At 33.8% G+C, this 21973-nt stretch overlaps 1 protein-coding gene and 1 long non-coding RNA gene across 2 annotated transcripts in view; one reads left to right on the top strand and one right to left on the bottom strand.

Moving 5' to 3' along the window:
- The window catches only part of LOC143229219 (uncharacterized), a 67479-nt gene extending 60715 nt beyond the window's left edge, over positions 1 to 6764 (bottom strand). The window contains exon 1 of the long non-coding RNA XR_013015754.1: positions 6653 to 6764. This is a non-coding gene — a long non-coding RNA (uncharacterized LOC143229219). The remainder of the gene's footprint in view (positions 1 to 6652) is intronic.
- On the top strand, positions 939 to 20942 carry LOC143229217 (chymotrypsin-like elastase family member 2A). Its single transcript, XM_076461220.1, has 9 exons — positions 939 to 1094; positions 4701 to 4843; positions 5353 to 5587; positions 7006 to 7116; positions 12968 to 13181; positions 15636 to 15759; positions 16375 to 16540; positions 19150 to 19289; positions 20187 to 20942. Exons 1-9 carry the CDS (start codon positions 1037 to 1039, stop codon positions 20370 to 20372), a joined length of 1377 nt encoding a protein of 458 aa, XP_076317335.1. The 5' UTR covers positions 939 to 1036; the 3' UTR covers positions 20373 to 20942.
- The last annotated feature ends 1031 nt before the right edge of the window (positions 20943 to 21973 follow it).

Here is a 21973-nt window from a genome sequence, read left to right on the forward strand (position 1 = left end):
CTTTGTTTATTGAAGTATTTGCTATGGCTCATTTTAGATATAAGTAGTAAGGGTTGCACTTCACAGGGCACGCTATCATAGGGCTTCACATGTGTGTCGAAGGAGGAGGAGGGGTAATGAAATCGAATATGACGGGGTCGTAATCCGTTTTTTGCCGCTATAGGACATCACGTGTAATGTGTGCGTGTGTGTCGTTATCTTCAGTGGGTACAGTACAGATATCATATTGTGTAATTTTTCCTTAATAACAACAAATCAATATAAGTAAAAAGATATGAATTGCATGGAGTATTTCAATAAAGTGGGATCCGATTAATAATCTTACAAGTTAGTTGTATGCAGTGTTTACTCAAAGATCTTAATAGAAATGCAATAAATTTGTTTTGTTTGTTTTTGAATTTCGCACAAAGCTACTCGAGGGCTATCTGTGCTAGCCGTCCATAATTTAGCAGTGTAAGACTAGAGGGAAGGAAGCTAGTCATCACCACCCACCACCAACTCTTGGGCTACTCAATTACCAACGAATAGTAGGATTGACCGTCACATATAACGCCCCCACGGCTGGGAGGGCGAGCATGTTTGGCGCGACAGGGATGCGAACCCGCGACCCTCAGATTACGAGTCGCACGCCTTAACACGCCTGGCCATGCCGGGCCAATGCAATAAATACGTCAATATTAAACTTCACATTAGTAAAGTATTCTTTAAACAGACAAATAGAAACAAATAATAAATTTTAAGCTAAAAAGTGGGTTGTGGAAGTTCTTCCAGTTCAAACAGTGTTTAACGAATTATTCTATCTTAAGACAGCTTTAGTTCATGAAGGCCCAGGTACAAAATCTAAAGACTTACTTGCCAATAAAAACAGTGGAAACAGTTATCTACTTTTCTAAGTACACGACATGAAGAAATCCTGAGAACTAACATCTGAATTTGAGAAAAGCACAGGTGTTTCGATTGAATTAGATTATGCCTCGTACGAAATAACTTAAAGGATATATAGTTCCAACTATCACCATACTTTCTACGTTGAATCATGGTTTCATTACTTGCTCTTCTGTCTTTTCTTCTGGTAGTGATTCCTCAAAGTTTGGGTGAGATCAGTCTGATATTCTTAATTATCTATATATCTTAAATAGTATTATGACGTTTTATTATTTATTATATTGTTAACATCCGTCTTTAGTGTAAACACTTATACCCTCCAAAATTTCGCGACACCTTTTTTCATAATGGTTTATGTAATGAAAAGCATTTCATCCTTTCATATGTGTATAAAATGTGTGTACTACTTTAATCATGTGATAATATCGCTTATTTTGGACAAACTACAGAGAAGTCAGTAAAGGAAAGTGTAATTACAAAAATCGTAATATACAGTGGTACCTCGGTTCTCCAACGACTCCCTTCTCGAACAATTCGGTTTTTGAACATATTGTTTGAGAAAACATGTCTCGGTTGTCGAACATAAACACGGTTCCCGAACCAAGCTGTCGTGGCCCAAACCCCTGAAATAACCCGAACGACCCTTCGACCATTTTCGGCCCACGCCAAGCTTGCCCAAAACATTTTACCCGCACCTGTCGCTCAGTCCACACACCCGCTAAACTCTGCTGTGAACGTTTTCGTTTTCCTTTTTTTGTTTCATTTTTCTAAATATTCTGCTTAAATAACTCACCATGGGGTCAAAGAAGGATAATGAAAGCAGCAAACCAAAAAGGAAAGTTGTTAGAATCACAATAGAGGTGAAAAAAGATCTCATAGCGAAGTATGAGAATGATGTTCGCGTGTCTGACTTTGCTACACAGTTTGGTATGGAGAAGTCTACTGTCTGCACCATACTGAAAAATAAAGAAATCATCAAAGGAGCTAATGTTGCAAAAGGAGTGACAGTGCTTACGAAACAAAGATCACAAACAATGGAAGAGGTAGAAAAACTGTTGTTGATTTGGGTAAACGAAAACCAGTTAGCTGGTGATAGCATTTCTGGGTTATTTCTGGGTTAGGTTAGGTTTTTAGAATTTCGCACAAAGCTACTAGAGGGCTATCTGTGCTAGCCGTCCCTAATTTAGCAGTGTAAGACTAGAGGGAAGGCAGCTAGTCATCACCACCCACCGCCAACTCTTGGGCTACTCTCTTACCAACGAATAGTGGGATTGACCGCACATTATAACGCCCCCACGGCTGGGAGGGCGAGAATGTTTGGCGCGACTCGGGCGCGAACCCGTGACCTTCAGATTACGAAGCGCACGCCTTAACGCGCTAGGCCATGCCAGGCCCTAGCATTTCTGAGACCATCATTTCTGAGAAAGCAAAGCAGTTGCATGCTGACCTCTTGAAAAACACCCCTGGAACGAGTGCTGATACAAGTGATGCCTTTAAGGCTAGTAGAGGGTGGTTTGAAAAATTTAGGAAGAGAAGTTGCATACATAGTGTGGTGAGACATTTGGTGGGTGCCAGTTCTAAGAAAGACTCTGCTGATAGATTTGTTAGGGAATTTATGGACTATATAGAAGCTGAGGGTTTTATTCCCCAACAAGTATTCAACTGTGATGAGACAGGCCTCTTTTGGAAGAAAATGCGAAAGAGGACCTACATCACCAAGGAGGAGAAGTCACTGCTAGGACACAAGCCAATGAAGGACAGGCTAACTCTATTGCTGTGTAGTAATGCAAGTGGGGACGTAAAACTTAAGCCTTTGCTTGTGTACCATTCTGAGAACCCGAGGGTTTTAAGAAAAATAATGACCTGAAAAGTAAACTAAATGTCATGTGGAGGGCTAATACTAAAGCATTGGTAACCAGACAATTTTTTATGGAGTGGGTCCATGAAGTGTTTGCCCCAAGTGTAAAGAATTACCTCACGGCAAAACAGTTGCCACTCAAAGCTCTTCTTGTGATAGACAATGCACCTGCTCACCCACCAGGCTTAGGGACGGGTTGGTGGAGGAGTACAGTTTCATTACGGTGAAACTCTTGCCCCCTAACACGATTCCTCTCATTCAGCCCATGGACCAGCAGGTCGTATCCAATTTTAAGAAACTCTACACCAAAGCATTGTTTCAAAGGCGCTTTGAAGTGACCTCTGACACAGAGTTAACCCTCAGAGAGTTCTGGAAAAATCACTTTAATATCCTCCATTGCTTGGGGATCATAGACAAAGCCTAGAAGGAAGTGTCTTTGAGGACCATGAACTCAGCCTGGAAGAAATTGTGGCCGACTCAGTAGCAGATAGAGACTTTGAAGGTTTTGAGACTGAGCCTGTTGTCGAGGATATTGTCTCACTAAGCAGGTGTATAGGCTTGAATGTGAACGTTGATGTTGTGGAGGAGTTGGTGGAAGACCACAACACTGAGCTCACCACGGAAGAACTCCAAGACCTTCAGAAGGAGCAGCAACAGAAGGCAACTGAGGAAGTGTCTTCAGATGAGGAGGAGGGAAGGGAGGATGTTCTTAGTTCACTAATCAAGGAAATGTGTGGAAAATGGTGAGAGTTACAAAGTTTTGTAAAAAAATTTCACCCTGACAAAGCTGTAGCAGACCACAGCATAAACCTTTTCAATGACAATGCCATGTCTTACTTCAGAAACATTTTAAAATTCAGGCAGAAACAAACCTCATTAGAAAAGTTTTTAATGATAAATAGGTCCAGTGAGTCTCAAGCAGGTTGTAGCGGTGCAAAGAGACAAAAAATAGAAAGAACCCCAGAAGGAGAGTTACCTGATGTTTTTATGGAAAGTGACTCCCCTTCCAAACAATAATAATCCTCCTACTCTCCACGTTCCTCACCACCTTTCACTTACGCCATCAGCTCTCCTCAGCACAGGTAAAGTGCAGTTAAATTTTCATTTATTGTTTTTTTATTGTGTTTATAGTTTTTGTGGTTGACTTTATGCATGTAAGTATTATTATACAGGTATAAATAAGCAATATTTTTACTTATAATGCTTCATAATGCGTAATTTACAGTATTTTTATGGGAAAAATTGATTCGGTTTTGGAACAGCCTTCTGGAACGGATTAAGTTCGAGAAACGAGGTACCATTGTAATTAGATGAAACTGAGCTTTATAACACTTATTTACACAATAAGTTCAGGAGTTTGAATTCTACGACTGGGTTAGTCTATTGTCATACACACACACACACACATTTGAATCCTTTTTTTTACTTAAAGTATGACCATATACAAAATATACTGCTGAAATTGTATAGCCTGTCAAACCAGACAGAAGGTTTTGCCAAACGCCAAACTTATCCTACGATGTTAACATGACTTAAATTTAAACAGGAGTCATGCTGGAAGATAATATTTGTCTTGACTCGTATGAAGGTAATTGCCAAAGATGAAAGGCATCCTTAGTTTTCGATTTATTTTTTATTTCCATTGTGAAATATCCTGACATGAATTTTTTTATTGACTTTTTCCATTAATTAAGTCTGCGTGAGAGGAATAACGGTACTTAAAACTTATGAGTTTTACCATAAATTTATCTTAGGCAATCAGTTTTTCATTAGCATTTATCACCAATATTACTAACATCTTCCTTCTACATACAGCTTACTATAAATTTTTATTACATATAAATTTATATGTTTTAAAACCAAGTTGTTAATATTAAGTGTCATAGTAAAACAATTCCATTTTTTTTCTTTTTTGCTTGGTATTTTTTAAGTTCTCACTGAAAGTGTATCATTTCAGGGGACGATGAAGCCTGTGGTCCTAATCAGCCTAAGATTTTACAGGGCTCTACAGGTACCATTCAAAGTCCAGGGTTTTCTGACGATAAAAACTATCCCGAAACCATACAATGCACATATGAAATACAAGCACCTCCTGGCAAGGTTAGTTTTGCTGTAAATTGTTCCGTATAAAAACGTAACCAGTCATGAAACTTTTCGTTTTATTTAAATTGCTAGATTTACAAACCGTTTTTACATCTACTTGTTACCATAGGTCTTTGTGCTTTCTCTAAAAACTTGTATTTTATGCAGTTTTATTAATTAATATATAACTAACTGTTTTATGTTTCTCTAACGTACGTAGAAAATGAAATATTTGTATGTGAATTTAATAAATATTTCCTATTTTGGAACATACAAGTTCTGTTTCTAAAACACAATAAAAATCGGTTGAAAGTTCGGCTGTTCTGAGAAGCTGATCATGAACGTGGGTTTCAATTTTTCATTTCAGTTCTAATTTGAAAACGATAACGTTCTAGCTAAGACTAACGTTGGAGTGTTATCATTGTAGAACGAATTTTGTTCTATTGCTTCATTTACTTGTGTATTACTGGTGAATCTGATATTCCTTCAGTAACGTTTCAGGCTTTGATTTTTGTTTCCTGTTATAGCGAGTGCGATTAAACTTCCACTTCCTTGATATCGAGACTAGCTCCAGTTGTAGGTACGACTACCTTGCTGTTTACAACAAGATTAATGAGACTGAAAATCGAGAAGCAGTCTTTTGTGGTAAAGTCCTCCCGAGAGATATTATATCGCTGAAAGAAATATTTGTTATTCGCTTTGTCAGCGACCCTCTAATAACAGCGAGAGGTTTCAGTCTTACTTGGCTTACTACTGACTTGTGTAAGTATGGGAAGTAAATGAATATATGTATTAGAACATAATATCCTAACCTTTCGAATGCTCTAAGTATACCGTACTTGTGAAAGACTCTTGTATCACAAAAAGTTTGATTCTTCCATTAGATACAATACGAGGATCGTTTACAAAACATATTTTTACATTTAGTAATTAGGCTTGTAGATAAAAGAGTCTTGTGATAAAAAAATATTTTATCTTCACAAATGCCATTAAATGTAATATTTTAACCAAAGATAGATTTTGTTAGATGATCAAGATCGTAAGAACTTCCTGTTTTTAATGTACCAAAATAAAAGTCGTGAATTATAATTATCTGTTTAAAAGAATTGTAACCTATACCCTGCACATCCACATGTTTATTACAAACCATGTTTTTATCCTCTAGACTATCACCCATGCGTTCTTATACAAGGCTTAAACTAAGGGGCAGTGAACCTGATCGTTTTTTGTTGTAATGAATTTTTATGAAAACGTTCATGTTTTAAAATAATCAAGGACTTAGTAAATTTAATGTTACGTTGTCATAACATTACTATTTCATATTGTTTGTGCAGGCCTACTTCATTGTATGCCTACTTAGCGATGTGCCATTCTTCTACACTTGAATTACTTTTCCGTGTCAACATGCATTGTGGCGTCATTAAATAATCGAAATAAGATACTCTGGTGAGTCTTGGATCACCTGCCTCAACTAAGCTCAAATTGATAACTTTTCACAACTCGACCCCTGTCTGCGCCCGAATAACATACTATACTTATACATCTATATAAATGCTCTGGCCCAAACGTTTTTATACAAATAACATTGTTTTATCATATTACGTTTTCACATTTTAATACAGTACAATTTTGATTAACTTTCTTGTTTGTTTAACTGCAATATTATCTTAATGAAATATACATATAACTATAAAACATAATGAAAACACTAAATAACTTCTTGTAATCCGATTTATTGCCATCATATAAAATTTTTGAGCCAACAAATTAAATTATTAGCAGCTAATTAAATTTAGAAATAGAATCATATTTTTAAACAAAACTTACCTCATTACCTACACAAGATTGTTGTTAAAAGATGAACATTAGATATGACAGATTATTGGAAGATATGGCAGTTTTTCAAGGAATAGGACCTACAGGCAACATTGCTTGTTTCTGTAATAGTTCTTGTAGATATCGGATGAGTTGTTATTTTTCTGGAGCGAACCCATTAACAATATTCTATCTGACGTCACAGAACTCTTCATTTGGTGTAAGTATGAATAAATAACATACAAATTAGTCCTCACAACTTTTATTATATGTCGCTTGAATTCATTATTTAATATATGATTAAATCTCATTATTGACTAGATACGATAATATTCACAGTTCAGTGTTATTATTATTATTAATAGTCCTATGTTACCCAGAAGAATTTCAGTGTAAGAACCGGAAGTGCGTATTAGACGAAGTTCTCTGTGACGGAACAGACGATTGCGGTGACGGAACAGACGAAGAAGGATGCGGTAAGAAAAGTTCACACATACACAAACCTAGTAGAACCTAAAAGAGAATTGTAGTGTCTGTGTAATAAGATTCAGTGTGTGTGTGTGTGTGTGTGTTACATAACTTATCCTAAACTGCTGGTCACACCGACTTAAAAATGGTGCCAAACGAATCGTTTCTGTCCCGACGTATACATAAAGGTAACATGTTTCACCCATCCCTTCGAGAACCCAGCGATATCCCGAGAAACTCTTCTCCTAAACTCTTAAACTCATCAGCTTTTAAATGTTGCCAAACGAACCATCTCGGAATGAATTGTAACTTACGAATACTAGGATTAACAAACCTTAGTAACCCAGACTATATAAAGTTGTTGTAGAGGAGCTAGTACAGTTGGCCATAAAATAGAATGAAATCAAATTCGTTTATTTTTCATCTGCATAAGAAATAATTATTTATAGCACAGGAAAATAACTGTTTAGTTTTCCTTAACAATTATTTGTCGTGAAAGGATTGTATCATACATAATGTATCGTTTTTATAAACGTTGAACGACACAGTTAGTTGAACCTCTTCTGTTTTTAAATATCATTTTATATGAATTTAGTTCACTGATAATAGTTTACATTTATATTCAATTTGCATCTCATAAGTTTTGCATTTCCTCACATTTTACGTGTAAAACGGTTATTGCTAATTCACTCACATAGAAATATATTGCGTAACGTATATTCGCCATAAAAGGATATTTATTTAAATTTCTAAATAATATCCAATAGTTTCATGTTTACCGCTATAAATTCATTTGTCCTACTAAAGTTTAAAGGATCTTCCTAGATAATTGTGTTATTATTCTTTACTTTCTGTAGATATTTTCACAAACATTTGTCTAAAAGTTGTTTTTTGCTGGTTTGAAATATTATGTATTTATAGACTCAATGTTCTTATCATTTTAAAAATCGAATATTTAATACAGGAAATCAGTCTTTTAATCACGTCGCTGACACATCCCAGCTGATAAATTGGCCTAAGAATACAACCTAAATCAAATTATCTAGCTTTCTGAATTTCAAAATTGTTGACAGGCTAGATAAACTTTGATTTTAGGAAACATAAAAAGCGGGAAAGGTTGTCTCGTGGTCAAACAACTACTAAAATGTTGATAACATTTAAGGGTCTGGAAGTGAAAATTTTGGTGTTACATATAGACATAAGCCTTTTTGGAAGAAAAAATTATTTTTTTTTACTTTGTAATGATGTATACAAAAATAAAGTCATACCAGTTTATAATGATATAGAAATATATATTAAATATTATTGACAAAGCAGAAAATATATTGCACTATGACATTTAATCTTAAGAGCTCATCAAAGGATCAAAACATTTTGTCACAAATGAACGTAGTTTATAACTGAGTAGTCATAATCTTTAATTATGACCTTTAATTATAAACCAAGTGATTCTTCTTTCACCTTTTATAAATCCCACATGTTTATTGGCTGTAACTACAGAGTATACTTTATGACAACAATGTAAAATCATGGTCTTGGCAAACATATTAAAATATTTATTAACAAAACTTAAGGTTACATTAATATAATATAAACATCTTTGTTATAAAATACTGAATTAGCTTTCATACAAATGTTGTACGTTATGTTCATGTTGCTATTTCAGTTAGGGTTTCGATTTTTTTCATTTATGTGTCATTTATATAAAATTAAACGTGTTACTATTTAAACATCCGAAGAAAGAACATACATAAAATAGTCAAACATAATTACTTCGTTACACCAACAATATTACTTGTTCACACTGCTCTTTCAGTTCATTTGAGATTTCAGTTTGTAGGCTCTATGAAACTAGTTTATCTACTCTTTCAAAACAGATATGTTTCTCACATCAGTTACAAATTAATGTTCAGATTAAAGAGCAAATTTCAGATAGTTACAGGTCTTGCTTAATCTGAGCTGATTTGATTATTTAGAATTAAACACAAAGCTACACAGTGGGTTATCTGTGCTCTTCCCATCATAAATATCGAAACGCGGTTTCTAACGGTGTGAGTTCGTAAACATACCACTATGCCACTAGGAAGCCTAGCTTAATCTTTTATAATAAATTACATCCAATGAATAATAGTTTCTAACAATTATCTTTAAGCACATAATACATTTATGTTTCTTATGTAAAAATAATGTATCATCACAGCTCAATATATTGTCATTAATATATATTTGTGTGTGCGTGTGTTAGTAAAAGCACAGACTTATCAAGTGTCATATACACTGAAAAATATATTGACAAATTTTCAAGAATTAAATATAGTAATATAATGTTTACAAAAACAGCTTATAAAATGCTGACCTACAGTAATAATACCTGTTGTATATACTTATTCTAGCATGTTATTTGTCAACTAAAACAAATTTCTATAACCGAAATATAGGAGATCTATTCCCCGAAGTGATTCAAGCTAATATAATTACAGAACTTTTCTTTATTTTAAAACTCTACACGACAAATCATGTACTGGAAATTCATAACTGAATGATTTATATCCGCCTAAACAAATACAACCTGAAGAAGATAGACTATCCATGTACATCTTGTTAAATTATATTTTAAAAAAATAGTAATTTTAAACTACAAACATGTAAGTTCCAGATAAAAACTAGAAATTAACTTCCTAAAGTAACCTTGGTGGGCATAGCACAGATAGTCTTTTGTGTAACTTTGTCCACAATAACAATAATGTCTGCGGACTTGCACACTAAAAACCGGGTTTCGATATCTGTGGTGGGCAGAGCACAGATAGCCCATTATGTAGCTTTGTGCTTAATTCAAAACAAACAAACAAACAATAACAATAAATCAAACCTCTTATTTTGTTTTAGAACATATCGTTTATTATAAGAAATAACAAAATTGAAATATTTTTCAAGAACTTTTATAGATTTCGTTCTTAAAAGTTTCAAAAATATAATATATGCACATAGTCTCCATAGATTGTAAATAAAGTCGTCGTTTTCCAATCTGAAATTTCATTAATAAATGTTTAGAAATGGGTGATGCTTGACAAGTCTGTGATTTTACTTACATATATTGATGAAAGTATATTAGGCTATAGTGAAATAAGCTATTTTTAAGCGATAAGTAATTGATCTAGTGTCCGAAAGTCCAGCATGATAAGGATACTGAATTTAGTTATGGATTTCAAATATATGTTTTGTAGAATTTTGAAAATAAAGACACATTCTATGATCATATTAGCTCCAATTACTTTGTGGAAAGTCCCTTTTGCTTCATTTACAGGGATTATTCCATTTAAGTAAAAACATGCTAGAAAACGTATATACCACAGGTGTAATAAAATCAGGCTGTATGTGAGTAATTTATAAACGATATGTTTGGGTGAATATTATGTTAGTTTAAAATTTGTCAACGAATGTTTATTATATGTGATCTCACATATACTAATGATAGCACATTAGGCTATGATAAAATATGAGTTTTATACAAGAAACATTTAAATAGAGACATGTAATAGATATTCAGGCATACCTGTTATAAACTGTTATCCATAGGGTGTATTTTATTATAAAAGTCAAAACTGGACATATAATTACCAAATTTGTTCTTTTGTCTGAACATTGATTAGTAACTGATGATTTAAATAACTTTTGAGTGAAAAGATAATACATGGTACCAAAACATTTCAAAATTAACGTGAGGAATATCTTTGTTTTCAAATAGCTGATAAACTAGTTTTTCTAAGCCAAATATTGAAATATCACGTTCATCAAACATGCAGTGTAAACACACAATTCTGTTGGTGTAAGAAAATAATAGTCTTTAACTATAATGAACAAGTTTGAATTCTATATTCATTTATTTATGTAGTGACATCTACAATTTCTCGGGATAAATTCAATGTTTAATTTCATATATTTTATATATGAATATATGAATATATTTTACAAAAAAAAATGTATATTTAACAAATTTTTAAATTCAAGAACTTTTGATGAAGTTAGTTTCTTGATCCACCACTTTTAAGAGGGAACTTGATTTCGTGGCCATACGGCGACCTCTCCTACCCTTTACCTTTCTTAAAGCCAAAATTTGTCGCGCTTTTTAGCAGTCTTGAAGTTCAAACTTAGATGCATTGATCTGAGTTGTTAATCTGGAGCGAATTTGTCATGTGGGATCTCCCAGCAATAAAAACAAAGGGTGACCTATCTGTTTTAAAAATTCGTTTTCGAAATGGTAAGAACATTGCTTTTCGAGGCTATATATATGACATTTCAAACCAAAAAGAAACAGGTTTTAAACAAATATTTTTGAAAATGTCTACGGAAAGGTAAGAATAGTAATACTTGAACATAACTATTTAGGTACAACCTTTAACCTTTAGTGGAACAAATGAACTTATAAAGCTAAACGTGAAATTGCTACATATTATTTATAGAGTTATATAAGTATCATTGTCAGGGTGGATAGATGTTGTACAATATACTATTGTAGAAGTGAATTAGCAGTAAGTGTTTTACGTATAAAATGGCAGGAAATGCAAACGTGTATTATACAAATTAAATATAGAAATAAACTATAATCAGCACAATAACTGTATAACAAATCGATACTTAAAAACAAAGTAGATTGTACTAACTGTTTCATATAATATTTGTAAACATTATACATTATTTACCATAAAATCCTTTCATGACAAAATAATGAAAAAGTAGGTAAAGCAACCTATCAACTGTACTATATTTGCCTCATTAAATAATGGAAAATTTAAGATGTGTAACAGTATTATGATAATTGTCTCGTATTAACAGTGATTTTTGCTTGTAATGTTTTAGGACATTTAATTAAATGTAAACATCAATATCTATGACATAATCACATGGTAAGACACCTTACAATGAACTATCTGTTTATAGAAATACTAATTGGCTTTGTACAACACATGTAATACAATTAATTATTAAGATATTCTACAGAAATATATTATCAATTTCGGCCTATAGAAACACTGTCCTTTGTAAGATGATATGCATTTAGAATCCTAGTAACATCATTTACCTTCGTGAAACATGAAACTAAATATGTAAACAAAAACTATAAAGTTGGAAAGAACTAAAGATTAAAATAGATTCAATGTAAGTGTCACTTAAAACAAAACCGTAATTTTAATAAAAAAAATATCTTAGTTCTAATAGCTGCAAACATAATGTTATGTAAATCAAACTAAATTATTAATTTTAAGACTTTCATTGCTCTTATAAAGTTTGTGATGTTGATCTACATCACCCTCTGGTAATTCAATCTTGAACCATCTCCGTGATCATGATATCAATGCACCATCTGTTGCTCGTTTGTAAGCGTCATCGCCTCTCGTGCTTACTAAGTAAAAATTGTATAACCCTCAGATGTCAGTATAATTTGCATATTACCTAACAGTTGTGTAACCCTCAGACGACATCTTTTGATATCAATTCACTTGGCGACCCAACCCCCGAGTTGGCGTTCTTTGGGTAAACAACTGTCGTCTCAATTCTATTCAGTTTTCGTGTTGTAGAGTAGAAGGCACGAAATACCACTCTGGCTTATATGTGATTTGATTTTAAGAAGTGCAAGTCCATTCTGATTTGTCTAGCTCAGTTCAAACAGTTTTAGAACATAAATGTGTATAAAACACCATCCCATGTTACTTTTTAGAAAGACAGAAGATACTGCTTAACTCAGTTTTAAGATATAAATATTTGTGTTCTTTAAATTTTGAATCTACATCAAGTTTCTTATTTAGTATTTTTTCCATACTAAGAAATTAAATGTATGTTAAACATGTGGATTACCAACAGATTTACCACTTCCTCCTGCACCACCTTGTGGCCAACCCATTTTTCCTCCAATAGAGGGCGTTGATAGAATAATCGGTGGTCAGGAAGTTCGACCAGGCAGCTGGCCTTGGCAAGCAGAGTTACAGCGTGGATTTTATTTTCCCAATGGACATGTTTGTGGGGCAACAATATTAAATGCTAACTGGGTTCTAACCGCTGCACATTGTTTTCTAGAGTGAGTATTCCATCATAAATCTTGATTAGAAAATAAGATTGAGTTAATTTCTATCAGAATAGAAGTAAGAAATTAAGCTTCTGAGAATCAGTCGCTGTTTAATTCAAAGGAGAGTGTATTTTAATACAAAACTGATGTGCGTGTTTATTTGTTGATGAAGTATAAAAAATGTCTGTTGAGAAAATGACCCAGAAAATTAACTTGTTTGTTTATTTTTACATAGAAGTAAAGCTGTTAGTTAGCATAATAGTTAAGGGCGTAACTTCGGAGAACAGAACCTCACATTTCAATGTCCCAGTAAAAATATCAAAATTAGGAAAATTTCTCTCCAAATAACAGGAGAATGCACAAAATTTATTACAGAATTCAAGATCTTCTGAGGCTCTAGGCGAGTCATGGACCCCGGTCTTCATGGGTGCGAATATTCCCTCCTTCGTTCGGTGTAATAAACTTTGCACCCCCGGCACTTTTAGTTTGCCTTCTACACTTCTGTAATTTGTAAGAACCATTTGGCTTTAAGAGAAGTCTATTAACGTTTGTTTTGTTTGTTTGTTTGGAAATTTCGCACAAAGCTACACGAGGGCTATCTGTGCTAGCCGTCCCTAATTTAGCAGTGTAAGACTAGAGGGAAGGCAGCTAGTCATCACCACCCACCGTTAACTCTTGGGCTACTCTTTACCAACGAATAGTGGGATTGACCGTCACATTATACACCCCCACGGCTGGGAGGGCGAGCATGTTTAGCGCGACGCGGGCGCGAACCAGCGACCCTCGGATTACGAGTCGCGCGCCTTACGCGCTAGGCCATGCCGGGCCCGTCTATTAACGTAAAAGATAGTGGACATTTTCTTAATATTACGATAAAATCTTAACGTAAAATTTAGTGAAAGTGCGATTATAAAAGTAAAGTTCCACTTAATTAACGAGTGTTGATGAAACTATATCCTTTTTTTCTCAACAAGGTAAAATTATATCTTAGAATTAAAGTTGGTTAAAATATTTGTTGATATAAAAATAACTACGCATGTCATTTAACTATTGGTTGAAAGCAAACTTTTAAAATGTTACGTTATGCATTTCAACATAATTGTTTTTTTGATTCACCTACTTTTGATAAATTAAATATAGTTGATTATTATAGATGAGGCACTTCAATTTGCACGATATTTCTTGAATCCATTACATAAATAAATAATTTTATACAGCACTCTTGGCCCGGCATGGCCAAGCGTGTTAAGACGTGCGACTCGTAATATGAGGGTCGCGGGTTCGCATCCTCGTCGCGCCAAACATGCTCGCCCTTTCAGCCGTGGGAGCGTTATAATGTGACGATCAATCCCACCATTCATTGGTAAAAAGAGTAGCCCAAGAGTTGGCGGTGGGTGGTGATGACTAGCAGCCTTCCCTCTAGTCTTACACTACTAAATTAGGGACGGCTAGCACTGATAGCCCTCGAGTAGCTTTGTGCGAAATTCAAAAACAATACAGCACTCTTAACTACAAAAACATAAACACACGATATTCTGATGTATATAAATGTCAATATATAAGTTGTGGCCGTAACAGATAGAAGATTGCAAGATTAGGTAATGAATGAGAAGCTGGTGATTAAACAAAAACAGTAACATTTTTCTCGACGAACTGAAACGTTAAGTTCACAAAAACACAACAATATATGCAAGTTCACATAAACACAAAATTAACAACATACTCACACAATTATGACATATATTGAACTGGGTTTATTCTGTTCCAAATATTCATGGATATGAAAACAGAAACATGAAACTGGTTAGAAACGAACTTCTATCACTAAATACTGATATCGAACTAAATGCTAGTCGAAAGGTGCTGTAAAAGTGGCTGAAGGCACGTAAGTAATAAATAATAGAGAACAAAGAAAGGATGTTTTCTTGGTCTCCACCCATCGCAACAAACTTATAAAATGGTAATTCTGTTCACGTGTTTTATATCATACAAACTTAAATTTTCACATACCTTTATATATCACAAAATCGTATATTTTGAACGTAAGAAAAGGGAAAAAATAGGCCTACAATTATTCAAATCTGCTTTACGTTTCATGATGATCGGCGTAGCCTAATAGCGTTACTGGACTGTGAATCTGAAAATTCATTATAATTATTCAATTGTCGCAAGAAACACGCCCCTTGCTTTGAGGTCCTGGATGTACTTACGATGTGACTGTAAAATAAGAGTATTCGGTCTGACAAGAAGACAAAAATAGCCCAAGAACTGGCGATAGGTACAGACTAGGTTCCAATCATTTTGTCTGTCAGACCAAAACTAGGGACGATATGCACAGACAACCCCTATGCATAAATTATAAAACAGACTAACATTGTTTCATAAATAGGAAATTTCTAAAGATTAGATAGGAATAGTTATAAAGAACAGTTATCACCTGTGTACCTCAGAATCGTTATCTTTCAGTGGTCTTGAGAAACATCAATACCGTCTGCACCTGGGTAAACATAATGCGTACGTCATAGATCCAACTGAACAAGTCAGGTACATTGACACATATATTATATACCCCAGGGAAGTGAATAAAAAGGTGAGTAAAAAGTGCTTCACGTATTTGTTGTTTCTTGAACTGAACATATTTTATCATGCATGGAAAATATGAGTTAATTTGTTTTTTGTCAGTTGGATGTTCGTAGTATATGCATTGTCACCAGGAATGTTCAACTTTCATTGAACCAATAGTAATGACACTGAATTATTTTAATATCGAAATTGGAATAATTTGTTAAGATTTGTTTGGTTTCCACATAATAATACATTAATTTATTATCTTTCCTGATAATTTTATATCCTGTCTTTCAGAATGTAGGAATACTGTATCGGTTACGTATGAATTTTTCTGTAATAATAATAATGTTAAGAACTGAACTAATAATAATTTCAGTAACACTTTAAAATTCTACTTTTTTTCAGAATAATCGACACCCTTCATACTTTTCAGAATAAAACAGTCAAATACAGTAATTACCTGTCACTAAACTGTTTGTTAAACACACAAATAACTTATTATTTAAGTAAAAGCATATTCATTCTACGTATATGTAGTAAATATTCTGTGTAGTTGACTGGATGAGTGCGTCATTAGGATAACAGTTAATATAGAATATTTTATAATTCTAATATTATATATGTTACTTTTTAACAGATTACTGACATGCCAGATTTTGATATAATGCATGACTTTGCTCTTATCAAGTTAAATGCACCTCTGAAATTTACGGATTATATTCGTCCAGCTTGCCTTCCACAAAAAGATTACGAATTAACTGTGGGAAGTTTCTGTTATGTCACTGGATGGGGCGTAACTCGAGGTAACATTCTGATTTATTTTGTTTGTTTTCCATTTAAAGTGAAAACTTTGGAAAATGTTATTTTTAGTTTTTTTCTTTTTATTTTAGAGTGTCTCTATAAACAGATATTTGTGTAATACATGTTTGGAGAAAACAGTTTCTGGCACTGCTATAAGTAATCATTTATATTATGAAAATGCGTGTAAAATATTCATATGCTACGAATGTTAGGAGAGTTGTCCCCCTCCTATGAAAACAAACCATACTGACAGGACTTATATATATGAGATAGGCCTGTGAGTGAAAAGATGGGTGACTGTTCTTCTGAAAGGATATATTAAACATAGAATTTCGAATACAGATGTTTTCAATGTTTCTCATGGAAGCAGAAGAACCATCACAGAAGAAAGTTTGAAACACCAGTGTGGACGAAAAGCACACCTTAAGCCAATTCCCACAAAGAAAAGACTATGGTTACTAAACTGAACCAAGAATTTCAAGTGGACAAAAGCTTCACAAATCAAAATTCCAGAAGTTCTTTGAAGGCCATTGTTAGTAGGCGAATCAGTTAATAAAATAATGTCCTGTTTGGTTTACTCTGTGGTAAAAACAAAAGAAGAAAACAGAAAGCTAAAACTCCCATTCTATTTGTTACCAAAATAAGTTACAACATCCAGAAAATAGTCAAGAAGTTTCAGCTGCATGCCCATGTTAAAGCAGGACAGAAGTTAAAATAACCTCCCAATTACCCAATATCCAGCAATGTGCATTATCTTACATAAGGGAAAAGGAAAAACACTCTGGACAAAGACTAAAAAAAAATCAAGATGCAGTAAGATAAAGCCCGACAATTCTACTCTTTCTGAACAGTTATTGACAAATAAAAAGAGGAATGGTACAAAAACAAATTGACTGACAAAGAAAGAAAGAAGCTAAGCTACAGAAGGGAAGGGGGGATTACTAACATGACTGGTCTGCAAAAAAGCCGAAGCTAATGAGAATGTCGCTACCAGGGGGTTAGCAAGCAGAGGGTTGTGCAATATCTCCAGAAAAAAAAATGCAATCTTTTGGTACTAGTTGGTCTCTTCCGAAAGTTAGAAATCTCATCTCATATGTACATGTAATTTCTAAGTCCTTACATGTCCTGATGGTTAGGATGCTAGACTCGCATGGATGACATACACGAAAGAGTCACGAATGGCCAGTTTAACCTTAATACAATATTATAATAAATACAAAGTAATTATAAATAAGTTGTACAATCTTTCAGCATTTGATATTTTCTTTAAACGGAGTATTACACCTGATTTTTTGCTACCAATATTACTAATATGTGATCGTGAAATATTTTCCTAGTGCCCTATACTACTTCGCACAATTTAACTAAGTTGTTTGGTGGCTATTCATTTTTCAGATAACAGTAGAATCTTCATATTTTTAAATAATAACTTTGTGTAGACCAAACGATCATTGTGGGTGTTTCCCACGTCTCTTTTGTTATTTTCCTTCCGAGATATCATCAAACCAAATTTTTTATATACTTGGAGTTGATGCCTTGCTGGAAGATGAACCCTTCACCAATAGGTCTTATTTCTGACGTGATGGATGAGAATCTGCCTGCACTTTCGAGCAGTCAGAGAGTTGTTATTTTGTATAGATCTCAAATACTATTGTCTCAAATGTAGCTCACACTTATGACTGGTTCCCAACTGGTTCATTGCAAAAAATTGTGCGCAAACTATGATATCATTCTTCTTTCTGACATCAACAAAACTATTATTGGTGATAACTAAACAATATAAAATGTGATTTAACTGAAAATAGCACATTTCTACGTGTTTTTTTTTTCAATTTTTCAAAGTATGATGTTCATTTTAGTCTCTTCAATTGGTTAAGGCTTCTAAGCAATAATTTTGGAGCAGTTACACGTCTTTAGAAGCAACTTTGTACTGTTGTGCATGTTACTGTTCTGGAGGTAACATCTATACACGAGCTTACAGTTACATAATTGGAAAGATTTCTACTGGGTAAGTGTAAAGAACATACCCTAAGCTACTTATCAGTTTTAAAGAGTTTCGTTTTCTTCTACCACACCACTCCTATTATCAGTAAAAATGGTTTCATATACCTCCTTCAAATGGTCCACGCAAGTTCTACCGAAAGATGTAATGTAGCCTCAGTATGTAGTAGCTTCCTGTAGTTAAATCTTTCATTTCTATACATTTCTCGTGACCTGTTTCTGTCCTGGGACTCATCAATGCATTTGTCACACTAATGCTGAGAAGTCTATTACTGACTCTATGTTTATAGGAATTATGCTGCTATAACACTATGTGTCACTGTGAAACTATGAACACGTGAATTTACGCTGGCTCAGTTCCGTACAGGCAAATATATTATTTACGTAATATTTGCATTGTATACCTACTTATATTAATAATGCACAATTTACTTGCAACGAATTGGCATGGCTTCCAGGAGTTAACCACTCTTATCTGTTTGTTCAATGAAGCCAAGTTCAGCACCAGTTTATAAGTTAAAAATACGTTAAGACATTTTTACGATCTAGGTCCTTCACTTAATTTCTGGTTCTCAACTTTTAACGAATAGGATTATTTGTTTGTACACAGGAACAGGAGGAAATGATGTTTTAAAACAAGCTAAATCGGAAATTCTTGATGAAGCGAGTTGCAATACCGAATTCGTTGATTTCAACAGCACAACTATGATTTGCACCGGAACACAAGCTGGCGGTCATGGAGTATGTCATGTGAGTGTATTGTTTTGGGTTTTGTATCTCAGGACGGCTGGTATGGGTATGAACACTTTATCAAAATAAAGCAGAGAACAACGTTTCGACCTTCTTAGGTCATTTTCAGGTTAACCTGAAAAAAATGTTAATCCCCATACCAGCCGTCCTGAGATACATTTTTACTTCAAGTGGCTTTCTCGTCATCATGAATGTTTTGGGTTTGATTTTATGGGGATGGGGGTTCGAGCTGTCCAGTAGTAGCTCACTTAAACAAATACCAGTTTTTGTGTCATTAGCATAATTCAACCAGTTAAGGTTGTCACAGATAGTTATTTGTCTTCACTAAAAGATATAATTATTTTTTTATTCAAAGTTTAATTTTCACTAACGTACCATGCCTTCTCCATTGGCTTAGCGGACTTACAACGCTAAGTTTGGGATTCGATACCTGTGGTGGGTAAAGCACAGGAAGTCCATTATGTAGCTGTAGGCTTAAGAACAATCTAGTCAAACTTTAGCCAACTGATTTTGTTATTGTTGTTCATTAGCATTATTTCTGAAGCACTTGACAGTCACATCTTTTTTTATTATAATGAAACGTAATTACATAGTAAATTTAACTAACTACTTGAAGCCCGACCTTCTTACCCCGTGGAGAACGTAGAAGTCTTAAATTCGGGTGTTTTTCATCTTTGTTGTCTTATCATTCTTGTTTTGTAACTCTGAAACCTTTGGGTTTTCTTTTCAAACTAATAAATCAGAACAATTGAATATAAATTTTTCACACCTCATCTCTTTCATTGTCAAATATATTTGATAAAAATTACTACTGGATTAGAAAATGTTAGGTAAATCCTATTTTAAGACGTTTACAAAATGAAGGCCACTCAATAAATAAGGCAAAATTTATTACAGGGAGACAGTGGAGGCCCATTATCGTGCAAGTTCGATGATCACTGGGAAGTGCTTGGAGTTGCGAGCTACGTTACCAAAAACAACATGATTTCTGGTCTGTGTGGTGTGAAGAATGGGCCCTCAGGATACGCACGAATATCAACACACATAGATTGGATTAAGGATATCATGAAATCTTTTTCGTAATATTAAAAACACTAAGATAAAGTTTACTTCACTTTAAAAAATTAATATTTCGTACATTCATGTCTATTACTGAGTTAGTAATTATATAACCTATGGACGTAAATGTATAAAACATTTAGCATAAAACAGCTATGAAAAAATAAATTAAAATATTTAAAGAAAACACATTCATAAAGCCTTTTCTAAAAGAAAATTTATTGATTAAAACACCCGTACAAGAAAATGGCCGTATACATGTTTGATATTTCCTATAACTGACAGAAAAGTTTGTTCAGAAATGTTAATTTAAGAAAATGAAAATTTTGAGAAAAGAATGTAAAGCACTTATAACACTCTGAATTTTCAATTCAAACAATTTATTGCAAAGATGAGAAGACCTTAACGTTATAATGATATTTTTTTTATTTTACTGGCAAAATACACGAGGGCTATCTGCACTAGCCGTCCCTAATTTGGCAATGTAATACTTATTATCCTATTAAATGCTTTAATTTTTAAGAGCTTTGTCTGGTGGTATTATGTATAAGATGCTGATGAATCTTCGAAGTAAAATCATTTTTATGAATTAGAGCAATTTGGTTAGTGTGCATAATGATGATTTCAAAACATTGTTCTTCGGTATTTTGATATTTATCATGTACAAATTACAAATACACTGAAGTGCATACAACAACTTTAGGAAATACACAATTTTTTCATGTAAATAGTTTGTAAAGAAAAACATTTTTAACACTAGATGTATATTTCATTTCGCAAAATATCACGTATAATTAGGCCAACAATGGTAATAAGTGATGTTCAAATAAAACAGTTCCACACAATCTTTGAAACGGTAGAATATTTTACAGCAGTTTCTGTTAAATAAGAGAATGGTCTGAATACAAACAGTTGAGGCAAGCATCTTCAAACCCATTTTGTTCCATTATTTCACGGCCCGGCATGGCCAGGTGGGTTAAGGCATTCAACTCGTAATCTGAGGGCCGCGGGTTCGAATCCCCGTCACACCAAACATACTCGCTCTTTCAGCTGTGGGGGCGTTATAATGTTACGGTTAATGCCGTTATTCGTTGGTAAAAGAGTAGCCCAAGAGTTGGCAGTGGGTGGTAATGACTACCCGCCTTCCCTCTAGTCTTACACTGGAAAATTAGGGACAGCTAGCGCAAATAGCCCTCGTGTAGCTTTGCGCGAAATTCAAAACAAACCACTATTTTGGACAAAATTATGCTAAAGAGAAAGTGTCTTACGTATTTTATTAACTCTATTTATACACACTCGGTCATTTTTACCGACATTGTAACCATCACAAAAATATAAAATAAGTTAAAAAATTATCAGTTTTTCTTTCTGGAATGTCTGCATTTTATAACCTAAAATTACAATTACTTAAAATAATGTGGCATCAAAATTTTTTATTCAGTTTTGAATACGAAATATAACCAGACACATAAACGAATGTCCTAAACTTTATATCGTTTATCTGGAGTGGAAAAATGTGGTGCGATATACGTAGAGATTGATTTAACTGTCAACTAAACTTTACCAGGCTCCTACTGACTTTCAGAAATTAACGTATTTTATATTAAAGATAGTTAGGATGAATA

The sequence above is a fragment of the Tachypleus tridentatus genome, chromosome 10 (assembly GCF_004210375.1).
Source record: "Tachypleus tridentatus isolate NWPU-2018 chromosome 10, ASM421037v1, whole genome shotgun sequence".
Classification (NCBI taxonomy): Eukaryota; Metazoa; Arthropoda; class Merostomata; order Xiphosura; family Limulidae; genus Tachypleus; species Tachypleus tridentatus.

Coding starts and splice junctions, on each gene's coding strand:
- LOC143229217 (XM_076461220.1), top strand. CDS start 1,037: ATGGTTTCATTACTTGCTCTTCTGTCTTTTCTTCTGGTAGTGATTCCT. Junction 1,095..4,700: donor AGTGATTCCTCAAAGTTTGG/GTGAGATCAGTC, acceptor GTATCATTTCAG/GGGACGATGAAGCCTGTGGT. Junction 19,290..20,186: donor GCGGTCATGGAGTATGTCAT/GTGAGTGTATTG, acceptor AATTTATTACAG/GGAGACAGTGGAGGCCCATT.